This window comes from Parasteatoda tepidariorum, chromosome 4, assembly GCF_043381705.1.
Source record: "Parasteatoda tepidariorum isolate YZ-2023 chromosome 4, CAS_Ptep_4.0, whole genome shotgun sequence".
In the NCBI taxonomy this organism is placed as follows: Eukaryota; Metazoa; Arthropoda; class Arachnida; order Araneae; family Theridiidae; genus Parasteatoda; species Parasteatoda tepidariorum.
The window spans coordinates 1,167,539-1,185,192 of record NC_092207.1 but is presented as its reverse complement, the minus strand read 5'-3'; the positions used below and the strand labels follow the sequence as shown (position 1 = coordinate 1,185,192).

General features: G+C 28.6%; 1 protein-coding gene across 1 annotated transcript in view; it reads left to right on the top strand.

The window, feature by feature from the left end:
- LOC107439270 (eukaryotic translation initiation factor 2-alpha kinase 1) overlaps positions 1 to 17,076 on the top strand; it is a 35,430-nt gene extending 18,354 nt beyond the window's left edge. Inside the window, exons 11-17 of the mRNA XM_016051798.3 lie at positions 1,989 to 2,073; positions 2,879 to 2,951; positions 4,286 to 4,389; positions 8,021 to 8,188; positions 12,887 to 13,021; positions 15,242 to 15,337; positions 16,758 to 17,076. Of these exons, the coding sequence (XP_015907284.2) occupies positions 1,989 to 2,073; positions 2,879 to 2,951; positions 4,286 to 4,389; positions 8,021 to 8,188; positions 12,887 to 13,021; positions 15,242 to 15,337; positions 16,758 to 16,868 (772 nt within the window). The 3' untranslated portion in view covers positions 16,869 to 17,076. The remainder of the gene's footprint in view (positions 1 to 1,988; positions 2,074 to 2,878; positions 2,952 to 4,285; positions 4,390 to 8,020; positions 8,189 to 12,886; positions 13,022 to 15,241; positions 15,338 to 16,757) is intronic.
- Positions 17,077 to 17,654: the final 578 nt, after the last annotated feature.

The following is a 17,654-nucleotide window of genomic DNA, read 5'->3' as shown; positions in this document are numbered from 1 at the left end:
TCATGGTTTTTAAAAAATGCTTAAAGGTGCTTATTTTCGGTAAAAAGTTCTTAATTTTCTTTTTTCGAATATGAGATTTTTTTTCTTTACTGTGCCGATTTCGGACACGTTTTATGCAAAAGCTTGCGGTTTTCACATTGTACCATTCAACATTTTCACAATTTATTCACGAGAGATTTTCGCAATTTATTTATTTCACAACCACAATCTATTTTGGCGTACCGTAGGTCATTAGCGTATGAAAGCACCAATCATTTTACATGCTTGATGAAATATTTGCGAGTCCGCTTGTGGGTCTACTGAGCTGGGTTCGGTGAGTGTATTGCACTTTCATGTGCAACTCAGTTGCATATTGCACGATATTCTTAATTTCAGGCTTCATTTTCCACCCTCTGATATCGAATTGAAAAATCTCTCGATCATTCTATAGTGGCTAATATAATCAAGAAAAGAGTTCTTTCTCTGAAATTAGTTATTTTATCTTGATCATGTAAAGTCTTTGAAAATTATTTTGCATTTTGTTATTGCTTAAAAATATTTTTTGGTGCTTAAAAAGTGCTTATTTTTTGTTGAAAGATTTGGCAATGTTCCCTGACGCTGCTACAAATCAGATATTGTAATCACAATTGCAAATAGCGCACTAATTTTTATAACGAAATACTATTAATACCCTAACTCTGAAATGTGGTACATAGATTTTAAAATTATGTATAAAGCTGAAATACAAGTTAAGAAAATAGCTGTTTTAAAAAGGAGATGTGGATTTTGTTTTTAATTTTCAGATTTATGTGTTCAGTAACAGAAACAGTTATAAAGGAATCATATAGGGTTTATATTGGGTTATATAGAGATCATGTAATAGTTATGAAGGTCTTTTTGACTCTTATATTTTACCCATCTTTTTCCCAGTGTCCTGGAGGAAATAGGTTTCTTTCAGATTCTGATTATAACTAAAATAACAAAAGATATCTCTATTTTTTAAAGCTGTTGAATTTATTGGAAACAGGGTGTCTGTCCATTTGCCTTTCTTCAAGTTTTGAATTTGAGCTTAATGTGTATGCATTTTTATTAAATCACTTTAATCTGAGTTTTTTTTTTTTAATTATTTAAATTTTTTTATTCCAAAAAATTTAAAATTATGGAATTTATGCTTCTTCTCTAAAACATAACATAAAATTTTTTGTAAAATAAATAAATAAAATTTAAAAAAAAGCACAAAATAAAGTTACTATCTATGAATCTGTGTTATTAGCAGTGTATAAAAAATGCACTTTTGCATCTGATTTTGTTTTTATAGCCCCTAAAATAATCATGTTTCTTGTTAACGTTGTAAATGCTACAAAAGATTGTTTGCTGATCTATGATGTCTAGGATTTTAGAAATTGAAGTGCATTTTACCAAATTGAAAACGCTTCTTATAATCCTTAGAAATTTTTAAAACTGTTTTGGAAGCCAGTATAAGTAGATATTTTTCATTTCTGATTTTTGATTCTTTTTTTCTAAAAGACATTTTTTGTTTCTTAAAATGTTCAATTTTTGGTTAGTAAAATGTTCACCATTTGGTTTTTTAACTGTTCCCTTTCTGGTTTTAACAATGTTCTATTTTAAGTTTTAAAATGTTCCATTTTTGGTTTTTAAAATGTTTCATTTCTGGCTCTTAAAACGTTCCATTTCTAGTTTTTAAAAAAGTTCAATTTTTAAAATTTTCCATTCTTAGTTCTTAATTTTCTTTCTTACAAGCCTTAAAGCTTTTAGATTGTTGTTATGTTTGGCTTCCATGGAGAAGAATTATTATTTTTTTTAATATGTATTGTGAAATAAAAAGTCAAAGTGAAGTTTAAAATTAATGAACATATAACATGTGACTTTAAGATTATGAATCTCTTATGAATGTCACCAGTTACAAAATGATTCTTTAAAAAGGAAGTTTTATTCTTTTTTCATACAAAATCATCTGTTCCATTAAAATTTACAAAAATTTTTTTCAGTGAAAATGCTGAAGTCAGCAAGCAGAATCCCACATATTTAGATAACAAAAAATGTTCTGAAATACTAAATGAAGCACCATTATTAGTAAGCTTTTTCATTATTTACTTTTTTTTTATTATCACTATACAATACAGGATAGTATTTTTAACATTTGGTTTAATAACATTCATGCATTAATACTGATAAAAATGATTGTACAGGGCGCATAGCGTTTTTTAAAAAGTGTAAAAAAAGTGCTTAAAAAAAGCATTTGTAAAAAAAGTGCTTAATTTTTTCTTTGCCGCGTCAATTGTCGTTTTAAATTACAAAAAAATGCATGATATTCTCAATTTTCTCCGCAATATTTATCAGAAACTAGTTATTTTATTATGATTATGTAAAGTCTTTGAAAATGTTTTTGAATTTTATTAATTTTATGTTTATAAATTAAGAACTTAAAACGATAGGGAAAAAATATTACTGCACAGATCCTAACTATGATTTTCTTTTTTTGGAAAGTCNGAAGAGATCCGACGCGGGAGCAAGAAAAATTTATCTTCGGTACTTCGCTAAATAAGTTTTTTGATATTTATCTCTCTAAAGAGTCTTAAATTGGTAACAATTAACTATTTAAACTAGACTAAATTTCATTTGGCTTTCAAAAAATCGGAAACACCTCATAGGTGCAACGCGATTAACCATGTCGGAAACAAGTGCGCGACTAATGGAAGGTTAAGGAAAAAAAGTTCCTTTTCACAATATCTAGTCAACTTCCATCTATAAAAATGTGCGAAATTTCAATAAGATTGTTTCAAAAAAATCTTGTCCATTGATTTAACAAATGGCATGCTGAGCTGAGAAAATTATTTTTTTATTTTGGAGACTTCTCAGATGTAAAATTTTATTTCAGAGGGTGATGTTGTACATCCAAATGGAATATTGTGATTTTGATCTCAGGTTTTGGATGGATGAACGAGCTAAAGGTTGTTAAAAGGTTTTTGTTTTCTTTCATTTCAAAACCATATCTTTCATTAATATTAGAGTCAAAATGAATGTTTAAACTGTTTTATTAAAAAAAATTATTTTGTGTTTCATCTATCACTGAATTACTTTAGAGAATTAAAATGGTTTACATTGTAATTTTCACATTGCTGCTGCAAAACTGTAGACATTTTACTGATAATGATATTTTTTTTAAGCAATCAAACGTATTATTCTGCTATATTTTCACGAGTATAGAGTCCCGATAATCCGAGCCCCGGTTATCCGAGTTTCCGCTTTAACCGAGCTATCAAATATTTTAAGGATTTTTTTGTTCTAGTTTATTTTTTTTTAAAAAATACCGCCGCAAAATAAATCTGAATTTTATCTTCCAAACACTCGGGAAAACATAATATAACATCCCATGAAATGATCGTTATTATCGTCAATAATGAAAATGAACCTAGCGAAGATGATGAAGACAGTGACGATGAAAATCGACATATAAAAATCTCTCACACAGATGAACTTAAAGCTGCCGAAAATGCTACTGAATACATAGAACAACAAAAAGAGATGACACCAGCCTTCCTGTTACCCCTAAAAAATGGCGAAACATTGCTGCAGAAAAGCACCAAAGTTTTGTAAAACAAAAAACGATTAAGGACTTTTTTTAAGTAAAAACTCTTTAATTCTCGCAAAGTATACTTTTTAAGTTTTGTCAAGTAAGCTTTTTAATAATAATAGGAATTATATGTGGTATACTCATATAAATTTTATTTTTCTTAAATATATTACATTTATACTAACTCTTTTTCTTTCTTTTTTTATACTCTTCGTTTTAACCGAGTTTTTCAGCTATCCCAGTTAGTCGTGGTCCACATTAACTCGGATAATCGAGACTCTACTGTAGTTTTAAAATCATAATTAATCATTTTATTTATTATTTGTTTCAATTCAAAGGCAGTCTTACTATAGTGTTTCTTTTTTGTTTAAACTCAAAAGAGTCAGTATGTCTGTCAAAAAATGAGTTTGTTTGGTCTATTTATTATTTATGTTATGATTTTGTTTTTTTCAATAATAGTTCAGTTTAATTTTAGTGTTTTTTGCTCTATAAATCCATAAAAGCTAAGCCACAGTTATCACAGTTTTCATAAAATATTATAAGAAAAATCGATTAATTGGTATCTGAAATAAACAAAATTCAAAATTTTTATCTAGTTACTAAGCCGTGATAAAACTTTTTCGAATGCATACTTTAATAAAAAACAATATTGTTTCATGCCAATATATTTTTTACCTTTTGTGTTCAATGGGTTGTTTTTTATATTTTCAGGTAATCCTTTACCCTTTCAACTGACTACTTTTGAAATTTTCAGAGACATTTTAAGTGGAGTTGCTCACATTCACTCAAAAGGTGTTATTCATAGAGATTTGAAAGTAAATCATTCACTCTTAAAAATTTTTATACTATTTCTTTGCATTGTGTCTATCATACAGGGTAGTTCAAAATTAATATAGCACCATTACAGAGGGCTATAACTATTTAATGTAAAATAATTTATCATTAAAATTTACACAGAATGTAGAAAGAACTTCAAAATTTTGTAAACGTGCTTCACATCCCCTTGCCGTCAAGCTAGCCACACATTGTTTTCCTTTTCACAGTGTGTGGTTCAAAGAGTTGGGGAGAGCCTTGGCCGCTCAGATGATAGAGCGTTTGCCTTCCAATGAGGTGAAATGGGTTCAAATTCCTGCAATGACTGGTTGACTTAAATTCCGCATCCGACTTGCACCGACCACTGTGCTGATGTAAAATATCCGCAATGGTTAAGAATTAGAATCCCCTTTCCGTCAAGCTAACTGTGGGAGGTTTTCCTGGTTTTCCTTTCCATGTATCGCAAATGTGAGTTAGTTCGATCAAAAAGTCCTCCACGAAGGCAAATTTTTCCGAATACTTGATTCAGGAGCTCCTTTTACTTCTGGATAGGGTTCAAAATGACGAGGCTTCAGAGTTGAACATTAGTAGTCGTAAACCCAAAAAATGTGTTGGTTGTTCAACTCCAGTTATAGAATAAAATACAAAAAATGCGACATAGATTATCTTTGTGACTTCCCTTGGTCACAACGGACACAATGTCTTGGTAGTCATACATACTTCCGCTACTGTTCCCTTTGCACCCGTTTCTTCAAACATCTGCGCATGTTGTTTGGAGGTACTTGAATGTATCATTGTCTTCTCTGCACTCTGTGATAACAGAATGACAATTGTTAAATTCTAACCATGCAGAATGCACAGGACTCGCCATTTTCACAAAGGACCTGGCGTGTGCACAGGATTCCTCTTCACTGCTCCTTGCGTAAAGAAATTTTTGAAGTTCCATCTACATTCTGTGCTAATCTAATGGATACATTATTTTTCATTCAATAGGTGTAAATGTTTGTGATCACTCAATTCATTTTGAATTACCCTATTTTATCGACCCTAATAGTAATCCAGCTTTGCAATAATTTATTAATTAGCTAATAGATTCTGTGCATGTGAGGAGATATACGTCTTTGGAAATTCAAGAATTTAGCAAGCACAGAATTAACAAAAAGAGAACTGTGTTGTATGGAAAATTATTGATCATCGCAGTCGCTGGGCAATTAAATATAACAAAGGCAATTAAAAAATTGTCTGCCATCCAAATGCCTCTTTTTTTTTGTAGATAATGCTTCCTATGTTCATTTTGTTTTCCCATTTGTTTTAAGAAACAGTTTTGCCACTCCACAATAGAATAGGGAAAACCTGGAAAATACAGGGAATTTAAAAATCACCTGAAATAACAGGGAATTTTTGATTTTTTCTTTACAAAGTGGGAAAATACAAGGAAATTTATTTCTTATTTTTGTCTTTTAAAAATTGGTGACTGCTCGGAGCGCAATTTATGAGACATTTATGGACGATATTTCAGCTATACTTAACTATTTCATTTACTATAAGTATGTTCAGGTGTTTCCAGCAATTAAATGAAACTAACCCAATCTAGCTCACACACAGTGATTGTGTCTCAATATATTGTGCATAATATGTACCGGGAAATTTTTTTTCTAGATTTGAATGACAACTCTGATGAATAATGTAATTATTGTGAATATTTTATAATATTCTAAAAATTACTTTATTTCATGCTTGTTTCTGAAAATATTTCTTCATCTTAGAAATGAATATCTCTTCTATTTCTTTCAAAAGAAATGCTTTACATTTTTAATATCATTATTTTTTTAATTGATTATATATTTAATTTTTTAAAAAGGGGTGAGATGTTTTAAAAAGCAGACTTTGCCCAATACTTTGCATATTGTTTTTTGTGCCCTACGGATATTGATTAAGCTTTATTTATTTATGAAGCATTAATCCTAAAAACATTAAGTAATATGTGAAATGTATTCATGCATAGTTGATATGCAATAATAAGAAAAGTGCTATTTCAGATGTGGATTAGAAAATTAATGTCAGAATTAAACACAAAAACAGCGCACACATATATTGTAAGACAATATGTTTAATTTCAAATAAAGGGTAGCATCAATAAAATAATAATTATGTCTGCTGAAGTGACTAGGATAATTTAGACAGCAAATGACGTAAATATTATGTTTGCAACTACTTCATTCCTCAAAATACCCTACTCATACCAATTTTGTGCTATTTTTGCTATATTATAAACAAAAATTCATCATTGCTTAAATTATAACACTCGTATCAGATGATTCAGGATGTTCTGTAATGACCGTCCTTATTGTATATTTCTAGAAGCTTTACTAACAATATCTGCATCTATAAGAGTTGTAAATAGTAAAAGTGCTATCAGAGTCTATGGAACAAGTTAGGACTAAATACATCAAAAACCTATTTTATTCTTGGAGGAAACAGAAAGAGAAATATTAGAAACACCTAAAAGTGTGATATTTTTTATCCTAACTTCCTCAATAATGTTTCATCAAATTTCAGTTTTTTTTTTTAAATTTTTTTTTATTGCTTTTTTTTATGCCAAAGCATTAATTTGCAAGACCTTATACATATATTTGATAACTTCATTTTAAACAAGGACTAAAACTATATGTAATAAGGACACTATTTCTGAATAAATAACCACTTTTTATCGGTATAAGACGTCAGCAATTTGAAACAATTAGTTATAAAACAGAAAAAATTATTTATCATTTAACAAACATATCTTTTTATACATAATAAATAAAATGAAAGCTATTACAGGAAAAATGAATTTTTCTCATGTTTCTTTTCTTTTCTTTTTTTTTTTAATTCTTGTTACATACTGTACTAATTAATTAGCCTAGTTGTACATTATACTAATTTTATAATATTGCATCGTTTATACAGTCAAACCTTGACTTTGATTTAACCAATTTGATACTTTGATTTAACCAATTATTCGATTTAGCGAATATTTTTTCCGTCCCGACAAAAAGTGTTCTAAAATGCTCTCATTTGACAAATTTTTAGCTTTGATTTAACAAACAACAATCGCAGGAAAAAAATTCACACATAAGGCAAAAACTTTTAATTTTTCACTCTTAAAATTTTGAATATTTCACGTCCTAATCCAAGTGTGTAATTATGTGTATGTAATTATTGTGTAATGTTATTGTGTAATTATTTGTAATTATGTGTATTAAGTTTTAAAAGCAATAAGCATTATAGAATTAAGATCATTTTAAAGTTGATTTCTTAACCTATAACTTATAATTTTTAAGCTTGTGGTAAACAATAATCAATTTTTTTCATTGCCTGTATATCTAAGGGTATTTTGCATTGATATTTTTATACTTTACTTTTTACGAATATTGATATTCAATTTGATGAACAGATTTGCCGGTCCCAATCAATTTGTTAAAGCGAGGTCCAACTATAACTGAGTTACGCAAATAGTATTCTACTCTAAGTACAATATTGGCAGCTTAAATATTGTAGTCTGTCATAGACTAAGTATTTTGGTCAAAATAAAAAGTACCAATTTGAGATGAGATTTTTTTGTCGAAATTTACTTATTTTCTCTCTTTTCAGCCTCAAAATATCTTCTTTTCCACTAAAAATAATTGCATGAAAATTGGAGATTTCGGTTTGGCCACCCTGGAGGATGAAATGAAGGATGATTCCGCTTCCAACTGGCACTGTGGTACAATGCCATACGTAGCACCCGAACTTAGAAAAAGTGGCAAATATGATACAAAAGTATTTTTTTTAACAAAATCTTAATATATGGGTGATTCTTTCTAAGCATGACAATTCAGACCAAAAAATTTCTTAGAATTTAATGTCTTCAAAATAATCTAAAATTTTGTTTGTATACTTCTTTAGTTACATTTATTAATATCTTACAGACAGCAGTGTAGTTTATTGACATTTGCTCAAAGAAAGAAAAAAAAATAGAAATTCACCAAATCTTGAATGCCAAGAAAATATTATCTTAGAAGTTTAATAAACAGTCATTTTAAGTTAATCGTAAGTAACTCAACTTAAGCCTTTGTGTTAGATGGACCATAAATTGCTTAAATTAATTCTTTTAATCCACTGTAGAAGGAATAAAAAAAATTTTTTGCTGATATGTACAGAATAAAATTGTGTGTAATAATTAATCATTAAATAAATAAATAACTTTGATTACATCCAACCATATTACAATCATACATAAACTTGGTATTAGGTTAATATTTGTTATTCCTCCTTACAGTATTAGCAGGTAAAAAAAATTTCTGGTAACACTTCAATGTCCTGGAATTCATAAGCCAGGAAAATGATGGCCTGGATAATGACAAATTCGCTATTTTATAGCATATAACTTTACTTCAATTTAATATTTTGGCATAAGACGTTTACATTCTGCTGAAAACAACAGGATTTCTTAAAATAACTCAGATAAATCTATGTAGTTTATGTTATTAATGACTTCAAGAAGCCAGGAAAATGACAACACAAAAACCTACTCATCTTGAAAATTTTTTTTAAATAGATTTTGAACCAGAAAATTGATTCTTTATTCATGCAACAAGACATGTTCATGTAGGAGGGTATCTAATCACATAAGATATTGATTGCTGGCTCTATCAATTTTGGTTATAAACCACTAAATCAAGGGTCGCCAAACTTTTTTGATCATCGACCCCTTTATAATTTTTTGAAATCTCCATCGACCCCCACAAAAGTAATTTTCTGTTAATTAAAATAAAACTCTATTAGATACTGTGTTTGTATATTTATTTTATGATTTTAAACATTTATTAAAGTAATAGTACATTGTGTAACAATAGTTTTATAAAAAATATATTAACATTTAAATTTAAATACCTTATTACTAAATAATAAGTAATTATGCATAAGTAGATATAATAAGTAAAGTAACTAAAGATTTACTGCTTCTTGATCAATGAGATGGGTGTGTCTGGTGTTCTTTTGAAAGGTTCTCTATATTGGGTTCAAAATTGGTCGAATTTAATTTTCGTCAAAATTGGTCAGTTTTGTAACTTTCGTAAAAAAGTACAAGGTGTGCTATAATTTTGTCGCGGGCTGTACTAATCCATATTATTAATCCTTTCTTTCTTTTTTGTGCATTGATAATTAAAATTGATATCTAAACTAAACGAATGGTTTTATTGAAACAATAACTAATTATCCAAAACTATAAAAATTTTAATAATGACACTGCAAATATTCAACACAGTTTTCAAAGATAGCTGTAACTGCGTATGATATTTGCATTTGTAACGTCAATGCTCGTCACACGTGACATTTGGACAAGCGCACATATGCATATGACTTACTGCACGGTGGTACGTAAATACTTGTTTCACCCCAATAAATATACGTTTATTAATTTATGTTTTATAAAGAAACTGAAATTGAGTCAATTATAAAAGAAATTCACAAATTTTACATACTTAATTAGGCATGTGTGATTTGCGCATTGAGAACTGTTTTTTTTTTCGACCCACAATCGACCCTTCCGATTCGGATCGACCCCCATTCGCCCCCCTGTCTCGGATCGACCCCCGCTTTTGTTAAATAGACCCCTGGGGGTCTATATAGACCACTTTGGCGACCTCTGCACTAAATAAAGGTAGCCAGGAAAATGACTGATTTTCTTGTGACAAACAATTTATTGACAGGAAAAAAAAAATTTTTAAGCGAAATTTTTGTAAATAATACCCTCTGCGTATATTCTAGAAATGCTTACACCGGTTGAGATTAAAAAAAATTAGAGATTGAAAAATTTACTGGAAGTTTTGAAGCTAGTTTTATTATTGGAAACATTATTTGGGACACGCCAGGAAAATGACATTTTGAAGTTCAATTAAATTTTTTTAACTTTACAAAACAGTCAATGCTAGTGCAAAGTCATTTTAAAATGCTAACAGCAGTGCAATTTATACTTTTTTTTTTTTAAAAAAAAGTTCTTTTTGTATTATAGTATTAGATCTTGGAGCAAGGGACAGTGAATTGTCATATTTTGTGAGAATCACCCATATATATTTTGCAAAAATGAAATATTACAAAATTGTATGGATTTGTAATATTCTAAATGTTTATTTGAATTTTCATTCAAACTCATTATGCTCTATACTGTATAAATGTTGTGTTATAGTTTCATCGCCTAATGGTTTTAAGTAAAAAAAGAAACACTTTTGCTGTTATTTTTGTTTACTATTCATTATTTCTACTTCTATCATCTTCCTTAAAAATCATTTACAAAACCTTGAAGGTGTTCCTTCTGCGGACTGCGACGATACCTAAGTATACTGAAAAGTTAATCTTATAATTTTTTTGAAGTTCAAAAAATCACACTTGTTTTCTTTTTTTTGTGTGTGTGTGAGATTCCATCGTAAATCTGTGTGTTTGGTTGCCTTTTCAGCCGTTATTGCTATGGATTTGCATGTGGGGTCTCAGAACTCCTAATTTTATCTTAGTTTGTTATTATTTTCAATACGAATATTTTGAATTTGTGTGGTCACTTTTTAAGGCACTTTATTTGTGCCGATTTTATTGTAAATACTGATCATTTTATGTCCATTATTGCAAAAAATTTCCATGTGATTTTTACTATCCAAATATTTTTAATACAGCATTCAGGGTTACCACTCCACAGGAAAAATCTGGAAAATACAAGGAATGTTAAAATCACCTGAAATAACAGGAAAAATGCAGGGATTTTTTTTTTTACAAACTGGAAAAATACAGGGAATTTTGTTTCTTATTTTCGCCTTTTAAAAAATGGTGATCACTCAAAGCCTAATCTATGGGATATTTAAGCTAAACTAAACTATTTCATTTACTATATTTACTATATTATTAGTATAGTTAGCCCATTATAGTTGACACACAGTAATTGTGTGTCTCCTCTTAATGTATAATGTGTACTGGGAAAACACGTGGAATTCTTTTTCCAGATTAGAGTGGCTACCCTGGTATAACTTGCAAGTTTAAACTGTGCTCTTAATTTATCACTATATTTGCATTGTTATATATCCAAGCTATTTTTTTAANTGGTAAGGTGAACATCTTTCAAAAAAGAAAGAAAAATCCTAAAATCTTATAAGGGAAAATAAATTTTGTTTAAAAAATGGCGGGAAAATTTATCGAATTTCGTTCCGGTTTTCTGATTTCCGGATAACGGGTTCTGTACTGTATATTACTATATTATTAGTATAGTTAGCCCATTATAGTTGACGCACAGTAATTGTGTGTCTCCTCTTAATGTATAATGTGTACTGGGAAAACACGTGGAATTCTTTTTCCAGATTAGAGTGGCTACCCTGGTATAACTTGCAAGTTTAAACTGTGCTCTTAATTTATCACTATATTTGCATTGTTATATATCCAAGCTATTTTTTTAAAATCATTTTTGAGACACTTATTGCTCCATTTTTTATGCAGCTTAGAAAATTAGAAAATCCTGATATTTTTTAAAAATATCTTTGAAAATCTCAATGGTTATTGAAGGAATATTAAATTGAATAAATAGACATACTAAGTAATTCAAAATAAAATATCTCTCTTTAAAAGAAGTTTTTAAATTTGTTTCCTTTTGATCAGGAGGAAACGTTGAATAAATTAAATAAGTTTTAAAGACATGGTTTGTAGTTGATAATGTGCTCTGCATCAAACTTCCCCCCTCTAAAAAGCATTGAAATGAGGATATTAAGTTTTACAAAATCATAGTGCATAGCGTTTTTAAAAAGTGCTTAAAGGTGCTTATTTTTTAATTTTTGCTCTTGAAAAGCCCTTAAAGGTGTTTTTTCAATGGGTGTTTTTAAAAAGGGCTTAATTTTCTCTTTTCGAAAAATGATATATTTTTCCTTACCATGTCAAATATTCCCACGTATTATGCAAAACCGTGTTTTCACATTGTTGTATTCAATATTTTCAGAATTCATTCAACCGTAATTCATTTTGGCAAGCCGTTGGTCAATAGCGTATGAAAGCGCCAATCATTTTGCATGTTTGATTAAATACTTGCAAGTTTGCATGTGTAACCACTGAGCTGGGTTTGGTGAGATTATTTCACTCTCCTGTGCAACTTTGTTGCATTTCGCAAGATATTCTCCATTTCAGGCCTCATTTTTCACCCTCTGATATCGATTTAAAATCTGTCGATCATTCTATAGTGACTGATGTAATCAAGAAAAGAGTTTTTTGTCAGAAACTAGTTAATTTGTGATCATGTAGTGTCTTTGAAAATTATTTTGCATTTTGTTATTGTATATAGTGCTTAAAAATATTTTTTGATTCCTTAAAAGGCACTTATTTTTTGTTAAAAGATTTAGTTTTAAAGTTAGATTAGTTTAGAAAGTTAGTTTTAACTTAAAATAAGGATATTTTAAGTTGAATAATAGAAATGTGTGTTGAATAATAATGTATGTTTATTGGTATTTTCAGGTTGATATGTATAGCATAGGAGTTACTTTAATTGAGTTGGTGTCTGAATCAAAAACGCGAATGGAACTCAGTGTCATATTGGATCAAATTTTATCTGGAACAATACCATTAGAACTTGACCATCACACTCAATATGTAAGTATTTCATCCATTAGTTGAAATAGAATGATTCTTATTCAGGGTTATCACTCCACAACAGGGAAAGTGCAAGGAATTGTGATTTCTTTCCACACAAACTGGGAAAATACAGGGAATTTTGTATCTTATTTTCCTCTTTTAAAAAATGGTGGCCACTCAAAGCTTCATTGGATATTTAGCAATAAAAATTAATCCAGCAATTAAAACTAATAAAGATAGTTAGCCCAATATAGCTCGAACAAGTGCAGAGTAATTGTTGTGTTTCCCCTTAATATATTATGTATAATATGTGCAGGGAATCCAGATTTGAGTGGCAACCCTGTTAGAGGATATTTAAACTCATTTCAGCCTTATGACTGATTTGATTAACAATATGAACCATAATTCAACTTTTCACATGTGTTGCTATTCCACAAAATATGTGGTGAAAGATTCAGTTAAGATAAATCAACTTTTGTTAAACAAGAACAGATTAATCGATATGTGCAATCATAAACAGAATATTTAACTAGTGAAAATATTTATGACAATTGAGAATATTCTCATGTGTTGGAAATTTTGAGAATAGTGAATATTAATTTTTCTTTAGATAAAATGAAATTTTAAAAAAATAAAACATGTAAATGACCAAAGGTGTAGTTTAAATGTATGTTTGAGAGGGGTTATTGATATCAACCTTCTCTTGTCGTCGGCCATTAAGACAGATGTGGTGCGATTGCTCTTGTTTTCACGTGGCGCCATCTATGGCGAAGAATTCTACTTCTGCCACACCCATACATCGCACCCGTTTATAGGGCAGACCTATTCATACATCTATTCATTCATCCACAGATCGTAAAATCTGATCCAGAGAATTATCCATCTCCAATTCAGTACCCCCTGAGGTGTTATTTGTTATAGGAACATGGAGGACTAAAACTTTTACGTGCACCAGTAACGCGGGGAGTTTTCCGGCCGGCTGGATTTGAACTCCTGATTTCACAAGCATGAGTCCAGTGTCCTGCCAACCAGATTATCCCGGCTCTATCTCCTTCGCTATATATGTATATATATCTATATATATTCTAAACTTTTAAATTATAAAAAAAAAATGAATAATGAAAATTTTTTTACATCTATATCCTACTTACAAACAATAGTTCATTAATCAAGTAATATATATCATTTCGGAGGTTTTTTTCCCCCAAAACTATGCCACTGTAAATGACATTTGTGTATGAAATGTAGTTCATTTATCACTCTCTAACCGATAAGAAATAATATTGAGGTTATACTTGCCAACATATAATAGATAGTTGGCAGTTTATATTTCAAGAATTTTCTACAATCTGTAATTTTAGAAAATTTTATTAAATTGAGCAAAGTTTTTTTTTTTTTCTTTTATCTCTCCAAGATAAAAAATTTTCAAATTCAAGCCAAAGATTAAAAGCTTGTATTGCAATGGGAAAGAAATTTAAACTTTGTTTTAGAAAAACTGAAAAAATTCTCAATGGAAACAAAACATTTTTTCAAATATGTTCCGTCAAAATTTTTGCTGAAATTTGAAATGTATTTATGATTTTTAAATAATGTGTTCCAATAATGGTGTCTCATAATTTACGCATTATTGCTACATCTTCCTCGTTATATATTTTGGTTTTTAAAATTGAAATCCTTCATGGAAAGGTATGACTAAAAGTATGCTAATTTGTCGAATTTTGTAATTTAAAAATCTTCACTTACCATCCTTGATTTTGGGTTAAATTTTTCCTTTTTATTTTTTCAATTCTTTCTTGCTCTTTATAAATTTTTAATAATTGACAGCCATTTGACTGTAGAATTCCTTAAAAAAGAAAGTTTGCTTTATTACATTCGAGACATCAAGCCAGATCACTTTTTTTTTTAAAAAAACTTTAGTGCATTTTTTTCCCAAAAATTTCAAAATTGGCCGTTAAACAGGTAATTTTATTATTCTTGTCAAGAACTTCATATATATAGCTCAAAAAAGGCAAAAAGGATGAAAATAAAAAGAGAGAAAAATTAAGAAAATTAATGCATTTTAGATAAATAAAAAAATTAGATTAATATTTTTTTTAATATTTTTAAAAATAAATTTATTTTAATAATCTTTTTTCTCTTGTCATTAATCTTTATTATTTTCCATATTTTCTCAATATTTCAATTTATATATTCATTCATTCATAAAGCTTATTCCTTTTTTTTTTTTCTATTTTGAAGGTGGCACTTATGAAAAATTTAGTTTCTTCTGATCCTGCTGTTCGATTTTCTGCCGAATATCTACTTGCCAATCTACCATTTTCAACTCATTCCAAAGTAAATTTGTTTCTTAAATATTTCAGTTTTATTATTATAAATAATTTATATGAGCTGTGGTGAAATGTCACATATTAACGTAAAAAAGGAAATGAGTATTTATACTTAATTGAAGTTGTCTGTGATAAGAATTCTCACATACTTTATCTATAAAGTCTTTTATAAGCCACAAGAAAGTCAGTTAGAGATACAGAAGTTGAAAAAAATGCATATAATAGTATTTGTTTGTTTTCAAAACATACCTCTTTTCAACAAATATGTAATTTAATGTAACTAATGTTTGTTTAAAATATGTTCCTTTTAACCCTCTTACTTTATAATTTTTTTATCAGAATAGACTTGAAAATTGCATGTTTTTTTATTACATATTTCAAATCTACATATATTTTAGACATAACCATACAAAAGTTTTTGCTAAAAGAAATTTGTTTTTCAATATAAAATTAGATCATAATAAAGTTTGTCGTAAAATTGTAGAATAGTCATTTGAAAGCAAAATTCTGGAAATTAATCTCGGTTTAATTATTATTTAATTTTGCTACACAAAAGTAAAATATATATACTGTTAAAAATATGCCAAATACGTACAAAATATTTATTAGAAATTAAGTTTAGCTTAGTGTGATAAATTTTGAAGCAAAGCTTGAGACAAAGTCCAACCTCACAATTTTTGCAACAAATTTGCATTTATTTTTTTTACCAGTTTCTGTTTAGTTACAGAATTAGATCAAAAAATAAAGGTTGTCGGAAAATTGAATTTAAAGAAAAATTTATAAAGCAAATTTTTGAATATTAATCCCGGTGAAATTAGGATTTATTTTATGAAATACTTAGGTAAAATGTATATACTAATGAAAATATTCAAAATACTATCAAAGTTTACAATGATAAATTTCGAAATAAGACTTGAGGCAAAGTCCTACCTAACAATATTTGCACCAAATTTGTGTTTCTTTGCACATTTTTTTTTAACCAGCTTCCGTGCCAGACAATTTTGAAAAATTTGCAAAATGCTGCAAAACATACCTTTATGTTTCGCATGGACTACCCATGCATTTACCCAGATCTGAATAAACAATTAAACATCATAGGAAAGTAAAAATGAAACCATGAATTGATATAGAGTGGGTTGTGTAGTTAATTTAAAATTGTGTGTTTTATTTTGTTACTTTTAAGCTGCCTGTGAAAATATCGGTGTACTTAGTAAGAGAGTTGTGGTGATTTCATCAAAGGAATGGTTTTGAAAGTCATGGAAAAAATTTAGTGTAGCTTGCACACCTAAACCATTAGATATGGCCAAAAAATTTAGATATGGTTTATAATCCATTATATAGTTCCATAATAGTGAGCCATAACTTTTAGATTATTTCAGCTTAATCATCTTTTAATTTTTTTTCTTTCTGTCTTTCTATTGTAACAGACTCTTGAAAATGAGATAAAACATCTGAAAAAGACGCTGATAGAAAAGGAAAAAAGAATTGAAGAATTAGAGGTTTTGTTGAAATTTCGTCAAAATCCTGCCATATCTTAGTTTTTACATCCAAGGTTAGATAGTTGTAAACCAAAAAAGATGATAGAAACTACTCCTGATTTTTGTTTTTAACCAAGAATATGTTAGCTGAATTACAAACTCATTACTTGTGATTCTTTGTAGAGCTCTAAAACCTGCTCCAGATATTTCATGTATAGATTTTTTTAATTTTCTGTGAAAAGTAAAATAATGAATGATTTTTACAAAATTGTAGATAGTTATTACTTGCAATTTTCTGCAGAAATATTTCTATTAATTTGAGATATTTAGAAATATGTATTTATGAGAGTACACAGGTGACTAAAATCGACTGTTTTCGGCATGAGGCAACTTTTTTTTTACCTTTAAAGGCTAAAGCAACTGTTTTTAGGAAATTGGGACTTTTCTGTACTCCTAGTGATGTTTTTTTTTTTTAACATATATTGGGTTGAACAACTCAGGAACTTCTGAATAAAAGAAAGCAAATTCTTATATTATCATTTATATCTAAAATGCTGAATATTTAAGTATGTGTATTTTATTATTTTTTTACTGTTTTCAACTTTTATCAGGGTATGCATTTTCTGTTGTATACATTTTTTTTAAGTAGAATATTATATATGAAAGTTAAGTCATTCAATAAAATTTTAGTCATATTTTTATTCTTATTTAGGCTACCTATTTTCATAGTTTTGGGCAACTGTTTTCTGTGTTAACCCTGAGTATTCTTTACAGAATTAACTTTGTTAAAAATACCAATGATCCACCTTTCTTTTAAAAGATACATAATGTTGATTCCTCTTCTAA